This window comes from Tasmannia lanceolata, unplaced genomic scaffold, assembly GCF_043159265.1.
Source record: "Tasmannia lanceolata isolate RefF3 unplaced genomic scaffold, GAP_Taslan_0.1 ptg000005l, whole genome shotgun sequence".
NCBI classification, from domain to species: Eukaryota; Viridiplantae; Streptophyta; class Magnoliopsida; order Canellales; family Winteraceae; genus Tasmannia; species Tasmannia lanceolata.
In genome coordinates this window covers 18,079,328-18,097,338 of record NW_027518682.1, presented here as the reverse complement: position 1 = coordinate 18,097,338, position 18,011 = coordinate 18,079,328, and the positions used below count along the sequence as shown (strand labels likewise).

Sequence of the window (18,011 nt, the reverse complement as noted above, 5' to 3'; positions counted from 1 at the left end):
ATCCCCCACAACACAAGATGACATCTGGGATTGTAATTCTAGCAGTAAATGTTCTGCAACATTTCTGAAATGGTAGACCCCAAAAACGTGCCCTAGGTCCTGGCTTTGATTATCATAATGAACATAAAAACATCCCTTCCAATCCATTAAATATCCTAGTTTCAAATGTGACTTCCAATCCCAATGTTGAAAGATATATGCTCAAGTATACAACATGAAACATACGCAAAATTTAAAGCACAACAAATTTTATTTTATAGCCTTTAAGAAGAGGGAAAAGGATACATTATTACATTACATTCTGCATAGCCACATCACCACATATACTATTCCTCAACAAGAAAAACAGAAAAGAAACATATACAAATGACAATGTTCTCAAAATGGTGTTACCCTGTGACGGAGATGAGGCCACATTGTGGTTGATCACTCTCTACCATTATAGGAAAGCAAAAGTCATTCATTTCCTCTCGAAATTATTACTGAACTACTAATCAGCATTTGAAGACGAGTTTAGAGGTGTTTGGAAGGAATGCAAAGAAGATTAATGTCTCATTAAAAAAACAGGCCCGGGTTACACACCTTCCATTTTCTTCAGCATTTTGTATTGCAATGTGGTGGGGGCACAATCCAGAGGTGTTTCCCCTGATCAAAGAGATACAGGTCAGGACTCCTGATTGGAGGCTAATGCATTCTGTTATTACCATTAATCACTATGTAGGAGCTATACTGCATGGGTGCATGTACAAGCCTCAAAATATAACGTGTACTTTTAAGTGTTGAATTCTGCAAGCCTTAAAAGGATTCGTGGATTTGGCAGTATATTTCAATCAATTTGAAGAACTTAATACGTCTACGTAATAATATCACTATAACAAATTCTGTATTGAAAATTTTAATAGATTAGCTACACTTTTTTTTTTTCTTACGGGCAAAGGGCTTTACCATTAGCAAGGATATTATGTTTGCAGAAATTCTTAAACTTGAGGTGCATTCATGAATATTCGTGGAAACATTTATCACCCAACAAGCTCTTATATAACCAAATTGAAAATCATTAGAGGTAATTGAAGATGGAATTACCTTGTGCATTCTTGCAGTCCACGCTTGCTCCATGGTCCATGAGAATAAAAGTGATTTCCGTCTGATTAAATAGTGCCGCCTAAATAACATATTTAGTTATTAGCAAAAAGTATAGCCAAGTAAACCCTTGTAAAATAGTTAGAAACATGGTGGTATAATGAAATCGCACCAAATGTAGCAAAGAAAAGCCTTGCTTGTCAGAGTAGTTCGCATCCACCCCCTATCAAAATTAAGAGAAGTCAATAGAAATCCATGATAAAGATCAACAAAAGGACTCGTAAAGCTAGATACCTCACTCAGAAGCTTTTTTACAGATGCAACATCATGGTTCTTAATGGCTTCTCTTAAACCCTGAAGAGCAAAATAATTCAATGAAACAATGATTAACCATTTCACAGAAATTCCTTTGCAATCTTAGTTGAGCCGCATGACTTTCCACAATATTCTGCAGAAGCATATACCTCACCATTAGCTTCGTAATTTGTGCAAGGAGAATCTGAACTGCCATGGGTGGCTTGACCAAGATTGAAAAACAAACTGCAAAGTTGTTACACAAGTGCTTATAAAAGGAATTCATACTAAATGAGTTATGATATACAGAAAACCATAGTAACAACCATTACAATTAATAGAATCTATAAAATATGTAACTTGGATATAGAGATAGGAGCTAGTGTCAGATACTGAAGAAAAGTACTTAAATTTAGGAAAACACACACACACACACACAAGGAACAAAGTGCTTTTGCATAGGAAACCGCCCATCATTTGAAAAAAATGCAACATGTTTGGCCATTGAAACATGATGGTTCTCATATGTGAAACCATTGTGCTTAAATACCAACACATCAGCCCTATAGGATCATCCTAACCCAGTCAAAGTTGGAGGGGGAAATGGACAGACACTGTTTCTGCCCATTTTTTCCCTCCACAAATGGCAGGGTTAGGATGATCCAAAAGGGCTGATTTTTGGTACACACCCTATCCATGGAAGGGCCTCCCAAATGAATGCTTTGGATCCCCCAAAAAATGTGGCCCCCCATGGTTTGTGCAGCCATGCACAGATAGCTTATCTGTGCAGCTGCACACAAACCATTTCCTCATATATTTATGTTAAATTATAAAAGATAAATAACGCCTTTCTCCAACAGCTTAAGCTTTTGGAGAAGTTGGTAAGTTAACATGATATCAGAGCCAAAGTTCTCGAGTTCAAACCTCTTGGATAGCAAAAATCCACATGTGATGGTCGGCCCAAAGTGGGACCAAATGTGCCACGTGTTTGCCGACAAAAGTGGGACCACATGTGCCACGTGTTTGCCAAGTGGGACACGTGCAGGGGAGTGTTGAAGTATAAAAGATAAATAACGCTTTTCTCCAACAGCTTAAGCTTTTGGAGAAGTTGGTACGTTAACAATATATAATATAGGGGACTGATATTTCCACCTCTTTTATGTCCATTCAACCTCTTATGGTTTTCCCTTTCATATTTTAAAAGGTTTTTAAATTATATATATATATATATAGGGGACTGATATTTCCACTTCTTTTTTGTCCATTCAACCTCTTATGGTTTTCCCTTTCATATTTTAAAAGGTGTTTACATTTTATTTTTATTTTTATTTTTAAATTGACAATTTCATTGATACTATGAAGTTAACATTGGGGACCAGGGGTCCCTACTTGCATTACATAGAATCAATTAAAGGTGGCCAGGAGCATACTCCTAGGCCAGTAAAAACCAAAAGACAAAGGTTTTGACATTTTGACCAAAATGCCCTTTGCATTAAGAATTTCTCACAAGAATTTCCAATGGGAAGAGCTAACCCGAGGGTGTACCTTAAAGTCTGCAATTCCTCCTCTTCTTTATTAGAAATGAAAAAGACATTAAGAGGGTGGAGCATCTAGTAAAGAGGGTGAAAATATCAGGCCTATATACATACACATACATACATATGGTTCTAGTTACTCGTAAAGTCGTAAGTCGTAAGTCATATCTCTTCGTTTATATAGGACTAGCCTAATTTTAACACCCATTTCCACCAAAATTTGTGTATTGATTTACTGGGCAACTTCACAGAAAGCCATTTCATGGGTCATTTTTGCAGAAGAGAACAGCCACCTCAGATGAAACCGTCATATGAAGCATCACCCACCAATTATCTGATTTCAACCGTGTCAATGAGAATAAAGTATTTCTTTCTCAACAGACATCAAAGTGCCGCATACCAAGCTTCCTCCTCACGGCTTCCCAAAATGGCAAAAGCTTTTAAGATAATGTGGTAAACCATCAAAAAGTGCAGCAAAAAGGAACCAGAAAAAAATAAAATAAAAACATAAACTGATACTTTAAAGAAAAATTGTGAGAAAGAAAAGAGTTTCAAACCACCTTCAATGTCTTGACAGTATGTCCCCTTGGCTAAGGTGAGCTGCAAGGTTTTTGCAGTTAGCTACCAAAAAAAGCTAAACTCCCATTCACAGGAAATTCTCTATTTTCTCCTTTGTCTAAATAATCTCATCCAAGACATTTTTTAACTCAACCATAAGCTTGCCCCGTTTATGAACCTTCCCCTTAGGAACTCAAGACAATTTGGGGAATGGTGGGTTATCCTACTGTAGAGGATTTTTTCCTTTAAAACCCAAGGAAATCAACTCTCTATGGGAAAAAATTGTGAAGCGTCAAAGTTGTGTTAGACTAGAGTGTAACCTATTCTGCTTATTAAAGATTTGATTGAGTTGGGCAGAACCTGAAAGTGTAACACTCGAGTTTCAATCAGTAGAATTTTGATTTTCACTCAAATTTCTCAACTCACTCATAAAACTCAATGAGCTTTCCAAGCACTTGACCAAAGTCTTCTCTGGGTTTAAAACAACTCATTTTTATGGCACGATTCAACCTGGGTTTTGATTGGGTCGACTAACTGAATATCTTGAGTATTCAATTTAGTTTTTAGTCATAATGGTTCTTAAACTGATGATTCGCCTTCCTTCCTGTCTTTTTTCTCTTTTCTTTTTCAATTAACGCATTTTCAAGTATCACCGAGTGTGGCAATTATTTCTGCTCCAGCCTGTAGTATCTTACAAAACGACAACCAATTGTGTTCCGTTATTGTATCCTGGACATATTAACTTGCGAGTCCGTGCTAAGACATATGGATGCAACTAAAAAACAAAAAGTTAACATCGATTTGTTACATACTAGATAGATTTTATAAGGCCCACCAGTTCCAGCTTCCTAATTTAAAGTAAAATGGCTAGATTTAGAATGTATGAAGTTAGAATATGTGCAATGCAAACCCTTGGCTTTGGAGCCTGAGTGCAACAGACCTCTGCTTGCTCTTCAAAGCAGAATCGACATTCTCCGAAACAGAGTCTGGTGTGGGTTGTGTCCTAACAGCCTTTTTTGGTTTTGAAATGGACTGAACTTTTGAGGTGGAAGCATTCTGCACCTGCAACTAAGAAATCAAGCAAATAAAAGGGATATATATGGATAGCATCAAGCCAATTTTTTAAGGAGCAATGATAGAATGAAGGACGCCCTTGCAAAAAACAGCTTCAAGGGCACCCTCATTGGTCAATTTCAGCAACAGTGCGTTTCTGATGGCACCGAAAAAAGCGGATGGCGCCACAAAAAGTGGAACGGCTTTGACTTTTGCTGAAATTGACCAATGAGGACGCCCTTGAAGCTGGTTTTTGCAAGGGCGCCCTTCATTCTATCATGCCTCTTTTTTAAGTTATCTTTTTAATACCTGCAAGGGAGCTGGATCTACAGCTGGAGCTTCACAGATACATAAAGGCATTCCACACTTGCACTCATGAACATCAAGAATGGGCTTCGCTACAGTTGATTCAGCTTGCATATCAACATCCTCACTCACACCTAATCTTGAAAATTTTTCTGTTGCATTGTCAATGACGCTCGGAGAAGATAGGGGATCAACTTTCCCTGATCTAAAAGAGCAAAACAAAACCATGAATGAGTTCTCGACTCAGCTTGCAGTAATCCTGTGGCTTTGATGATTCAGATTTCATACTTCCCAATTCTCATTCTATTTGACATTTCAAAATTCCTATATGGTACCTTATCATGCATTGCACCCAACCACTTCGTTACAGATATAAAAATATAGGTCTTCCACAATTTTCTGTTTTTTCTCTAAATGTGTTCCAACACAAAATTCGGTCTACTGTTTGTACTTTCTACGACTAGAAAACCCAGCTCATGCATAGAAACTTGCGGGCAGTAAAAATAAGAAACAAAAAACTTTTATCCTTAAAGTACAACGATAAATGGAATATTGGAAAAAGTGGAACTTGGAGATGGATTATCAATGCGAGCAAACCCGAGATGGATTATCAATGCAAGCTAACTCAGGGTGGCTAATTCTTAGATCTAGGAATCCATCAACATGCTTAGTATTACCAAATAGCTTAACAGAGTTTCCTGAAACATAAACTTTCTTCTACAAGGCTAACAAAGAGATCATCCAAAATTCAACAAAACGCAAAATGACGAGTTTCTCTAAGTTTTGAAGAAATTTTTTCATTTACTATTAGTGCTGTAGAGTACTTTCTTATCTTTCTTTGTGTAACGTATCATCACTAACCATGAGGTGTTATTTGGAACTATGTTAAAAAAATAAAAGGTTCAGCAGGGTTGAAATTTTCAATGAAAACAAGGACTATCTTTTATTCTGGAAAAAATCCATGGAAAGTGAGTGAGACAAAAAAAAAATCCTTCTCCAAGAAGTTTTTTTACGCTAGATCCCAATAGCCCTTTACTTCATTTGATCTAATACACAACATCATAGGAATAAAAATGGTAAAATGGAAGTAGTTCTTAGCCAACCAAGCTTTGCAGTGCTCCTTCATGTTCCCCCAAATAATAGAACTGCAATCCGTATATTTTCACACACAAATTATCATTATAGAAATGTTCTTGGCAGTTTTGTCTCTCATGATTCTACAAATGTTAAACATAGCCAATCGCTAAGATTCTTCATGATAATTTCATAAGCAAAAAATAGATACTTATTTAGGTATATCAAGCAAAGCCCAAATATAGAAACAATAGAAATCTACCCAGAGGAATTGTTGAAACAATCATAGCAAACTCTGACAGCGGAATGGATTCCAAATTGTGGTAATGCCTGAAAACCATAATCAACAACTTAGCATGAAAATAATGAGGTCAAATGAGGTCAGATTAAACGAAACAGAACATTTCAAGTCTAAACAAAGGTAGGTTTCAAAAGAGGGTTTATAATTCTTACCATTTGGTTTGATGAGTGTTCATGGCACAATGTCCTGCCACAACATCGACAATGATGCTGTATGAAAAGATGAAGCGCTCTTTAGAAGTAACAACAATATTTTAATGTTTTTGCTTTACCATCATATAAATTCAGAGCGATATTACCATTCAAAATAATAGAGCGATATGTTGCAATTCCAAACATAAATAGAAGCAGGTGTTGTCATGATATCGGGTGTGTATTTGTGAGCATGTAAACACTCATTGGTTAGCTCATGCTTTTGCATGAAGAAAAAGTCAAGATTCCAAACTCATAAAACCTACAACATGTGAGCATTAAATTATCCCTTTAAACACTCCTCCAACCCCGAACGCTGCCACACACATTGAGCAACTTTCCATATTAACTCCATGATTTGATGTTGGTTAGTAAGAAGAGAGTGGTCTATGAAATGGTCAATGCTATAAATAAAACCTGGATAGCAAAGTATCCCAAAGGCATAAGATTGAGCACAGGAGTAATATTTTGGGCATTCAAGTAAAATGAGGTTATTTGACCATTCATTCAACAACAAAATGCCAATGATAATGATAATGGGAGCCACCTTAACAAATCATAGAAGAGGCTTAACTTGATGACTGCACCCATCATAAATATTGAAAGTATCCTTTTTTATTTTAGTCAAAGGGTTTCACTTCCTTTAACTTTCTTATTCCTAAGCCTCCAACCTTGATGGTTTGCAAACCTCCTTCCAGGAGACTAGAGAGATACCTCGCTTATCACTTGAAACACCCCATAAGAACCATCGTTGAATTTGTTCCAAACTATTGACTATGCTCATAGAGCACTTGAAAAGGGTCAAATTATAGATTGAGATATTTGCCAGCACCGCCTTTATAAGGATTATTCTACCACCTTGAGAGACTAGGTTTCGCTTGTAAGTATCCAACCTCCTTCCTACTCTCTCAACAGTAGGGTCCCAGTTCAACTTTTTAGGTCTTCCCGCACCTAATGGCAGCCTCAGATAGGTTGAGGAAAACTTATCCACCTTACATCCCATTATCCCTGCAAGCCCTTGTACCAACTTTGCGTTTGTATGGATTCCAAAGACTCTGGATTGGTGAAAATTTGACCTTTGTCCTATCACCAATTCGTTGCACCTTACTATAGCTTTGAGATTCATAATCCTCACTACTTCAGGGGAGCTAAAAAGAAGAGTATCATCTGCAAACTGCAAGTGAGATACTTCCGCTCCGGACTGCCCAATTTTGAATCCTTCTAACAGCTCTACCGACCTTTCTCTCTCTATCAGCCTATTGATTCTGCAATTATCATAAAAAGGAAGGGGGAGAGCGGATTCCCTTGCCTTTATCCACGAGTCGACTTAAAGAATCCTTTGGGAGATAAGAATTGAGAACCAAGCTGACAAAATGCATTTCATCATCCACGATCTCCACCTAGCACCAAATCCCATCCTATCTAGCAGGTAGTCTAGACAGACCCATTCCACCTGATCATAAGCTTTCTCCATATCCAATTTGCATACTATCCCCCCCTTTCTCATTTTTGAATAAAAATCCTCCACCTTGTTTGCAATCAAGGATCAATCCAGAATTTGCCTTCCATGGATAAAGGCAGACTGGCTACAAGGTATAATCTTGGGAGGACCCTTTTTAAGGCAGTCCTCTAGAACTTTAGCTAGTACAGTGTACAAACAACCGACCAGGTTGATTGGGCGGAAATCTGAGACAAATGAAGCTCTTTTCACTTTAGGGATTAGAGCAATGAAAGTCGCTCCTATACCTCGATCTAGCTCCATGCCTTCGAAGAATTATTTGAAAAATCGCAGAATATCTTCCCTCGCATATTCTCAACAGCTTTGAAAGAACACTAGACAAAAGCCATCTAGACCTAGGGCTCTATCCCTTCTAAAAGAGAAAATCCTCCTCGTTTCTACTTCCTCCTTTGAGAAAGGTTTCTCCAAATAGTTTCTATCACACTCACCCAAGTAACTAAACTCACTTCTTCAGGCATCGGGAGAACTATCATTTCCGAAGACTATAGGGACCTATAATACTCCACTATTTCTCTTGTTACCACTTCCTTGTTATCTAAGGCCACCCCATTCACATGTAAGACTCTGATCAGATTTCCACACCTTCTCGCACTTGCTATCCCCTGGAAGTATGCTGTTTTTGTCCCCCTCTTTTAACCACTTCACCCGAGACTTCTGTCTCTGTGATATTTCCTCTTGGAGCAAGAACCGGTTGTACTCTTCTTTTAGTCTCCATAGCCCTTCGACATGTTAGCGCCCCCCCACACCCCCATGTTAGCCCTCTCTCCATTGATCTTGCTATATCCTTGATTCTAGAAATCAACAACATTTTCCTTAACCCACCCTTCTCAAAGTTATATTAGCCTTGAATCTTTTGCTCAAATAGTTCTGGTAGACATTATTATGAACTCATATTTGTGCTAATAAAAGTTGTTTAAAATATCCAAAGTCATTTACCTAAACCAGTTCCATAGGCTTTTCACTGACTTTCCACAAAAGGCGACTCCATCTCCTCACCATTAGATGTGATCAAGGTTAACTCTAAAAGGCTTATACACCTCACTCTCAGGATTGCCAAAGTTTCCACCTTAGAAAGTTTGTGGCTGAATTTTGAAAAGATGAGTCAATTAAACCAGAACATTCTTCAACTAAACACTTTCCATTATTCCGGGAGAGGATTAAAACCTTTCCTTCGCATGAAGCAAGTGCAAACTTCCTGTTTAATGAGCAGCCCCACTCCTACAATCTAAGTCCAACCTACTTCAAATATTAATAACAGAATTTAAAATATTCCCTAAACAATCCCAGCGATTCCAAAAGGGAAAAAACAGAAGAGAGAGAGACAGAGAGGGACATAGAGAGAGAGAGAGAGAGAGAGAGAGAGAGAACATTTGGTAAGGCTTAAATCACAAACAACAACTAATTAAAGGGAACACAAAATCCCTTTGCCAAAGATCTCTTAAGAGGTAATGAGAAACACCCAAGCGTTCTATCAACCAGAACATGCATGCACATTGTTAATACATGCACTTTCCCTCAAAGCATGTCCATCACCACTGGAGCATATAATAAAAAAGGCAATTTCACTCCAGTGTAGTCCACCCCAAATGAAAGTTGAGCTCAGCAGCCTAAAGCTAACCAAACTGCAAACCGATTTGCTTAATAGGAACATAGCCTGGCAACACATTAATAATCTCTCATTCATTAATGAAAACCAATGGATTTTAGCAATTAATAGCTCTATAACTTCCCTCCTAGTTCACTCTCATTCTTGAGATACTTGCAATAATTTTATGAAGACTTGATGTAGATCTAGCAATAGAGAAGTTTTTGAGTTCGAATCTAGAGTAGGATATAACTTTCCTCGGATCTGTAAGCTAAGAGAAGCTTCCTTCTAAAAGAGATGCTCTTATGTTCCTTGGCTTCTGATGTGTCTTAGGAAAAGAAATGGAAAGAGTGGAGCTCAACGAAAGCTTTAAGGTAGATCAAATCAACAAGTTAACTTGTTGGAAACAGATGTAATTTTGTCATACTTGCGGCTGTTAACGACAGCAAGTTCAAATTTCTTATATAGGACGGAAATTTAGAATGACTAAGGAAGAACAGTTGAAAGACTGTCATTAGCAACTAAATTGTTGAGACCTCAATGAAAAAACAACCAGATTGGAACAGAGCAGATGACAGTAACTCGAAGGTACTGGTTTCAAATCAAATGAACAACTTGATTGTAAATGAGATTATGATCACAATTTCTTTCAACTACAAAGATGATCTCGATTTTCTTACGTTCTGCAAGCTATATATAGCTTAATGGAATGGTGCAAGGAACATAGCATCGTTGAAGAACTAAGTAAGGATGACCAAATAGAAGTAGCTGAGCAAAGCAGCAATGCTCAATCAAGGAGACTAAAGGAAAATCTTAAATGCAATGATGCAAAGAAAGCATTAATAAGAATTAAAGTGTAATAAGGTCGGTAGAGGGTTGGACTACATATCTACAATGCACTATCAAGGATTGTAACAGAAATTAAGCACAGAGACGGAAGTTTCGCTCCAAATGAACTTACAAATTGGAGGAAGGAAAGAAGGGGTGTTCCAATTCTTCCAACCTCCGAGAGACCCTCTAATCCTTACACGAAGACGATCTCTGTCTTATTCTTCTATAGAATTCTATACAGAAACTTCCTCTCTTTCCTTCATTTCCTCCCAATCTCAAAAACTAATCCAAATGAGGGCGTCTCACCTCTATTTATAGAGGGAGGATTAGATGCTTCCCAAATCTGCCAGCTCACAGCCAGCTGGCTAGGTGAGGTGGCATGCCACAAAAGTCTGTGTTAGATAATCCCCCCCCCCCCCCCCCCCCCCCAAAAAAAAAAAAAAAAAAACAATTAAAATAATAATTGCCATCAATACGAAATTCCAAATCATTTAAGCAGGGAATCAACAGAGAAATGAGAGAAATAGAACTCCTGAGAAGGATTGGATGTGGAGAAAACAAGATCGGATGAAAAGAAGCGGTAAACAACAATCGTCATACCCTAACCCTTTGAAGAGATTATTAGAGAATACAAAATAATAGCAGGGAGTAAAAATTCAATTGCATTATTCGGATGGAAAGTAATTAAAAATGAAATTACCCGACGCCTGAAAGTGTTGAAACTGCATTTGCAAACGTCACAGCGAGCAGCTTCTTCAAAGGGTGGAGGTTCCGCCATCTCGTTCTTTCTCTCCGTCCGGACCGCAATTTCGGACTCCAAAAGATTATCGGATCGACGGACCGATCCACGAGATATCACGGAGAGAGAGAGAGAGAGAGACGAGGGCCGGGAGGGGAGGAAGTGGATCGAATGCAGGCCTTCAGACACTTTCTAAAACGGGACTCGGTTTTGGAAATAAAGGACTAGGACGATTTTAAATGACGAAAATACCCTTACTTAAGGGTTGGATTTTCAATTTAACCCGGACCACAGACTTTCCTCCAGTACAGTAAGGTGAAGAAGAGACCCCGATTAGTGTTTCACTGTTTGTCGTGTTTTGCTGCTGAGGTCGCTAAGTTAGGTATTAACTCAATAATATCTTTTTGATCAAGGTACATTAATTTCTTAATCACAATATTAAATATTAATGACTTCTTTCAAATAAAGTTATGGGGACAAAAACACCAGTGTATTTTTACCTTCTTAAGGAGGCTAAATTACGCTCATCTCATTTCTTTAGTGCAAATTGAGCCTTGGTTGAAAATTGTCTTTGAGAAGTGATATTACAATTCTCCTTTAAGCTACGATCCAAGTGACAGAATTACTCAATTGATGTGCACTTTAATTATAATATTTATTTCATTAAAGTAAAAAACAAGTGTGCGTGTGCGTGTGCGTGTGCGCGTGCGCGTGCGCGTGCATTGGGGTGTGTGTGTGTGAGCGCAGGGGGAGGGGGGAGGGGGTGGGCGCAATTTGAGGGTCAGTATTGGAGTCCATCCTAATGATCATAGTCACTAACATCTCTAACTTTTTCAAAATATTGTGATATTATTGCAATATTTTGTTCAAACGACCTAATCCCAAAATTCAATTGATATTTGTGACTTAGCTAATTATCAAAGTTGGATTCCCAAACTAGTGCATCATGTGCAACTGAGATCGTTGGTCTTGTTGACCATCATTATGAGACCCACATGGTCCTAGTCCTTGGCCAAACTACCATCGTATCCATAAGATAAATATCTACAAAAATGAACGATTGATCTTTTTTCCGAACCCTAAACAAAGGGGCTTGATGGATCAAGGGCTGACAATGGGCTGGACGTGTACTTGTGTTGATCGGGCTAATGGATCACATCAGTACATCAGAGTGCTAAATTTGCCAAAGCAAATTCAAATTCACCCAGCCCTACTCAAATTGAAATTTGAGTCAACTCGCCATGTTACTCAGAGTTATTTTCGTGTTTTATCAACTCGGCCGATTTTCATGAGTTTTTAAAGGAGATGGACATGGATAGATTTGCAAGTTTTGGGACCATTTTCGCAGTGGAGTTGGATTCATTTGTGTTGGGAGTTCCACGCAAAAGCAAATAGTCCCACATTGGATAAGTGAAATAGATGGAGATGGGTTATAAGGGAATCGGCACCCTCCCTCTAATGGCTAGCTTTAATGGTGAGTTCTATCCGGTTAAATTCCCCCGGTTTGCCTCCGAGGACAAGAATGTCCCTCGGGAAGATCTCGGAAACCCCGGTGTAGTATCTTGTGGTTCCCACGTTGCCGTCGCTTGGAGGGGTGAGGTTGTCCACATTGCTTCCGCGTGGAGGGGGAGATTGTTTTGGGTTCCACGCAAAAGCAAATAGTCCCACATCGGATAAGTGAAATAGATGGGGATGAGTTATAAGGGAATGGGCACCCTCCCTCTAATGGCAAGCTTTTAGGGGTGAGTTCCACCCGGTTAAATTCCCAGCAATTTGCATAGAGGTTAAACAGGAAACATGGTTCAGAGCTATCAAGAAAGATCTTGCCAAACGTAGGTAATCCTAAACCTAAGGGCAAGCCATCTTGGCAAACATAGGTAATCCTAAACCTAAGGGCATTCTCGTGGCATGAAGGCAAGAAAGAGAGGTTGTATAGAGAGTTTAAAAGTCGCTTGAAATAGAATTGATGGAGAGTTTTAGAGGGAGGAGAGAGAAACTGTTGAGGATGCAAAATCTTGTTGGAAGGCTAATCAACCTCTAATTTCAAAGTAGAGGAGGAGAAACTGTTGAGGATGCAAAATCTTGTTGGAAGGCTAATCAACCTCTGATTTCAAAGTAGAGGAGAGAGTCTGGATTTTAAAGATTGATTGGGAAGTGTTGAAGTATAAATGATTAAATTACACCAACTCTAACAGCTTAAGCTTTTGGAGCAATTGGCCGTTTGAGTTAAAGAGTTTATGTAACACGTATCAGCCCACCTAGAACAAAATTCTCTTTCAGTCCTTTCAACCAATCAATACGACCTCGTAGAGCGGGTTTCGCTAAAACTCGAGCAGTTTCTTAAAACTCGCTTCGGATATGAACTTTGAGTATTCAGAGATGCCCTTATAATTCCCAATATAAGATGTTTCTGTAATAGATCGCTTCTTCCGAAGCATGTCCTGTTCGTTCGGCTCGCATCAATCCTTCTAATTCTCCGGAATAGTTTGGTTTCAAAAATGTTTAGGAGGTAGGTTTGGAAGGTTCATGTAGGCATTGAGAGAGAGAGAGAGAGAGAGAGAGAGAGAGAGAGATGGTGACGGTTTTTTAAAGGTTGGATGGAAAAATGCTGTGTTAGAAGAGAAATTATATGGTGGCCGCCCTTTATATGTAAAGGGCGGAGAGAGAAAAAATCAACCCCCTTGATTTTTTATCAGGGTAAAAGTAAAAAAAAGGAGTTTGGTCTGGATCAAAAATCAAGGGGGAGAGTTTTTTCTCTCAACTCGTGTTCGAATATATTAATTCTGGTAAGATCTGGCCATTAGATTGTTTGGGTGGTAGATTAGGCAATTAGGTTAGATTATGCAACTTAGATTAGGATAATCCCTTTTGGAAATGATATATTCACCCTTATTTCTTACTTGGGCCACCCACTTTTAGTGTAAAATTGTAGTTTCAAGTAAACTAGGAGAGTAGGAGGGCTAACCCAGGGAAGAAAAGGGGGCAAATATATCACTTATCTCATTTTATTGTTATATTTATCTTTCCTTGTTTAACCTTTATTTGCTAGGGACCATCACACATCACAGAAGGCATCTCGCGGATGGGCTGTTGCATGTGATACCAGCAAATCCTTTATGTTCTCTGTATAAGCATTATTAGGTTGATTATAATCGTTCTGGAATAGTAAAAATCTTTTATTTGTCATGGTTCATAGCAGGTCAATCAGTGTTTGCCATGATTGGAACATCAGTCCGGGTACCAACCTAATCTACCACCCAAACAATCTCTTACGGATCTGACATATTCTAACACTTTGAAGGCTGTTTGATTACGATTTACGGCTGTCTACGAGGAGAGAGAGAGAGCTTCATATGAGTCATGCTTTTTACATAGCCTATTTACAGGCTTGCTATGGGATCCAAAATTTTTGGGAGGAACTTGGAAACGAATGATGAAGATTTTGGGGTGGATTTCAGTTTCTCTGACCTAGGTTGTTTGGCATGTCATGGTTGTTTCCCTATTATGGGATACACAGGGAAACAAGTGAGAGGGGAAATTCTTTCTTATGGAACTCAAAATGGAAATGCACTAAGGGTAAAAAGTCAACAAAGGGCAAGCTGAAGGCACATGTGCTACAAAAAAAAAGTCCCAGCAAAAAGAGCTATCATATACTACTTATTCATAGTTTTTTACAACAGCATGAACAAAGAAATTAAAACATATTCTGCTGGGCAGCTTACTCAAAGCACACACTCACTGGAACTTACAAAAAGCCGATACCTAAACTTTACACGCCGATACCCACCTGCATATATAGTCCATTAAAATATTTTAACAGTTTAAGAACCTCGTCTGGTCCTCACAGAAATAGGTCTCTTCTCAATGTTTAAACGCTGGACACTTTGTTTCTCTGAATCCGCTTCATGTCTTTTTGGGCTTCTCTTTTGGTATGGAAAATGAAACCCAATTCCATCATTCTTATCCAATATTTCCTCATCTGAACCTTCATTGAATTGCCTGGGCTTTTGCAATCCATACCCAGTTCTTCCTCTAGATTTTGGAAGTGTGTAGCCAGTCTGTTTATCCATTTCTTTATCAGTATCTTCATCACTCTCATCAAATAGTGCCGCCTTTTCCGATGTTTTCGTCCATCCTCGTTTATTTGATAGCGCCACTGTCTTCTCCAAAGTGTCTCCAATTGATTCCACGCTTGAAGAAGAAGTGGATCTATCTAACTGTGTTTTAGATTTGTTTTTGAATCCTTGCATTACTCTCACTTCATTTTCTGATTCAGAACTATAATTCTGAGTAGGGTGGATCTTCTCAAAACCCAATCCACCTGTAAAAGATTCAACCTCTACATTTGGTGGAATCCCATTGCCTGTTTCCCTCAACCCAGATCTAGATCTCAAAGACCCATCATGGGAAGTCCTATCAGAGATGTTTCTCATTCTGGGTCTAGGACTACTCTGATCATCTGAACCTCTACCCAGGGATTCAGATCTTGAAAGTTTTACGGCCGCTCTTGCGGCCTCAGCCGCATAAGCAGCCGACTCGAAGGCCGCTTGAGCCGCACTGGCAACGTCTGTGTACTTTTTCCTTGCTTCCATTGACCCAGAAAATTGCTCCTCCCTATCCAATCGGGCCCTCAAATGATGAGAATCTTCTTCAGGATTAGTTCTAACAGGCTTAGGCTGATTACTGCTCTCGCTCAAATTCGATTCGACCTGAAATTGTAGATTAAGAAATATAAACAAACAATTTCCAATTAAAAAATTTAGCAGTAAATAAGGTTTAATGTTTTACCACAGCAGGAGAAAATTTTTCAAGCTCCATTGTAATTCCGTTCTCGGAAGCGATTTGGTTCATCACATTCATTCTGCTTTCCAGACTTGGCTGTTTGGTTGACATCTTCTCTATCATCTACAGATGCAAAAGAGATAGATATAATTCTTAAATGGTAAATACAAATTGAGAAAAAACAACTATGTAGGAAGAAAAAAAAACTTACCTGAGGATTCACCCCACAACTGTTACGCAAATCAACAGCAGAAGCAGCGAATTCCTTCCCATATCTCGACGTAAAAATCCAACGAATTTCCTGCAGCTCCGGAAACTCTCCCAATCTTGAAGCTGCAAAAATCAAGCTTGATATTGCTTCCTTCAGCTCATGAGGGCAATCTCTGTAAACAGACCATAAAAACCAGATGCAATAATAAGTACCCAAGACAAAAAAGAAGAAGGGAGAATAGTTAAAAAAAGAAAAAGTAACTTTTGGTCATGGCAGATCAGAAAACTGACTTTTGGTTTTGGACGAGTACAAGCCGTTCTGTCAAGAGATGGCAATACCCTTCAATGAGAACAAACACGTCCAACATGTTCTGAGCCTTGATTACATGCTCCACCTGAAAAGAATTCCAAACAAAATCAACAAAAGGAAAGAAATCTAACGTGGGTCCTTTACTCTTTTTTTCTTCCTTTTGGTACAGAGAGAGAGAGAGAGAGAGAGAGAGAGAGAGAGAGAGAGAGAGAGAGAGAGAGAGAGAGATACCCGAAGGAGAGCTCGGTCTTGTTGTCCGAGTTTGATGAGTTGGGCGGCATCGTTCCTGTCCTGAGTGCAGCGGACTTGGCGCTGGTTCTTGAGGACGGTCAAGCGAGATAAGGCCAAGCCCAGAAGGCTCTTCAATTTTGAAAGCTTGAAGTTTCTTCCAAGCAGAATGTCCAGCTTTCTGCCCATGTTCTCACTGGTTGTAACAACTAGCAAGACTCAGAAGCAGAAGCCGAAGAAACAGAAATGCAAAAGAAATAAAAAACCACACTGCTTTGATTTTTCTAATGTGGTTTATATACGTGCTTTGTGTTCATATCCTCTCCTTCTACAAAGCCTAGAGATTGCTTGGGGTTTAAGACTCCGTAATAGAGAGGAGCGTAATTCTTTACGCGGTTCGCTTCTACCGAAGAGTCCTGTGGGAGCCCACACACGGACTTTGGGCTCTTTCCCACAAGACAGGAAGCTTCTTGGGATCATCGACATTAATAGCTTAAATAATAGCAAAGATTGGCGAAGTACGATATGTGGAAAAAGTGGGTAGCAATAAATAATAATTATGGGTACTAAGTTTTAAACGAGAGATTACGGAAAAATAGAAGCAAAGTAGAAAAATTACTATAAAAAAAAACCGAAAGCATGTTCTAAAATATGACAATAACGGAAAAAAACACATAGAAAAAGCAAAGTTATGACAATGATGGAAAAAAATACATAGAAAAAGTTAAAGTTATGATAATTACGAAAAAAAAAAGTGCCAAAATAAAACCACCTGCACTTCTCCGCCGGGCCAGCGCGGGTCACCCGGCACGGCCCATTTGACAGGCTGGGTGAACCCTCGGGTCCGGGTCACTTTTTGCCAGGTCTGGCTTTATGCCGTAGATTGGGGGAATTAGGAATCGGAATAAATCTATTCTTATTCGTATTCAGATTCTCCTGTAAATAGAAAATATAATTTGCTAAGAACTTGAGGCGGAATCCAAATAGCACCTCTTGTTGAGACAAAAAAAAATAGATTGCGCCAATTTTTTCCCATCTAATTTCAATTCCACTCCCCTTATTTGTCCATTTTTTTACCAAACATTGGAAATAGAATTTCGAATCAAATGCCTGATTCAGGCAATCCAAATGCAGCCTTATGCTCTGTATGGTTGCCGGGTTTTTTTTGTTCCTGGGAGTTATGTGGGAGAAAAAAATACCCTGGGAGATAGGTGGGAAAAAAAAAAGTCCTAGAAATATCCTGGTAAAATAAAAATCCCACGTTTGGTTATGTGGGAGAAAAAAATACCCTGGGAGATATGGTGGGAAAAAAAAAACCTTTGTTTGGTTGCTTGAACTGTTGGGTAGAAAAAAATTCTTTTCAAGCTTATTTTTGGTTCCTGAGTTTATTTTTGTTCCTAGGGTTATCTTGGGAT

General features: G+C 38.8%; 2 protein-coding genes across 4 annotated transcripts; both read right to left on the bottom strand.

Annotated features, from left to right (window-relative positions):
- Positions 1–231: 231 nt before the first annotated feature.
- LOC143877795 (Ankyrin repeat family protein) lies at positions 232–11,269 on the bottom strand. 3 transcript variants are annotated; one of them, XM_077380020.1, is made up of 10 exons: positions 11,028–11,269; positions 6,354–6,410; positions 6,163–6,230; positions 4,830–5,031; positions 4,408–4,535; positions 1,545–1,620; positions 1,375–1,434; positions 1,253–1,303; positions 1,084–1,162; positions 232–645 (listed from the first exon to the last, which is right to left on the bottom strand). In XM_077380020.1, the coding sequence occupies exons 1-10, from the start codon at positions 11,103–11,105 to the stop codon at positions 575–577; spliced, it is 870 nt and encodes a 289-aa protein (XP_077236135.1). In that variant the 5' UTR covers positions 11,106–11,269; the 3' UTR covers positions 232–574. The 3 variants fall into 3 exon arrangements, with proteins under 3 accessions (XP_077236135.1, XP_077236136.1, XP_077236137.1); XM_077380021.1 differs by having other exon boundaries at positions 4,408–4,529; XM_077380022.1 differs by lacking the exon at positions 11,028–11,269 and adding an exon at positions 10,458–10,595.
- Positions 11,270–14,681: 3,412 nt separating this feature from the next.
- On the bottom strand, positions 14,682–16,948 carry LOC143876770 (uncharacterized). The gene is made up of 5 exons (XM_077378464.1): positions 16,600–16,948; positions 16,350–16,453; positions 16,060–16,231; positions 15,855–15,971; positions 14,682–15,775 (listed from the first exon to the last, which is right to left on the bottom strand). Exons 1-5 carry the CDS (start codon positions 16,783–16,785, stop codon positions 14,888–14,890), a joined length of 1,467 nt encoding a protein of 488 aa, XP_077234579.1. The 5' UTR covers positions 16,786–16,948; the 3' UTR covers positions 14,682–14,887.
- Positions 16,949–18,011: the final 1,063 nt, after the last annotated feature.

Bases quoted from the DNA above. Each gene is read 5' to 3' on its own strand.
- LOC143877795 (XM_077380020.1), bottom strand. From the start codon at position 11,105: ATGGCGGAACCTCCACCCTTTGAAGAAGCTGCTCGCTGTGACGTTTGC. The intron at 6,231-6,353 runs GTAAGAATTATA...TATGGTTTTCAG, and splicing joins AACACTCATCAAACCAAATG to GCATTACCACAATTTGGAAT. The intron at 1,435-1,544 runs GTATATGCTTCT...TTTGCTCTTCAG, and splicing joins ATTACGAAGCTAATGGTGAG to GGTTTAAGAGAAGCCATTAA.
- LOC143876770 (XM_077378464.1), bottom strand. From the start codon at position 16,785: ATGGGCAGAAAGCTGGACATTCTGCTTGGAAGAAACTTCAAGCTTTCA. The intron at 16,454-16,599 runs GTATCTCTCTCT...AATTCTTTTCAG, and splicing joins AAGACCGAGCTCTCCTTCGG to GTGGAGCATGTAATCAAGGC. The intron at 16,232-16,349 runs GTCAGTTTTCTG...GTCTGTTTACAG, and splicing joins GTACTCGTCCAAAACCAAAA to AGATTGCCCTCATGAGCTGA.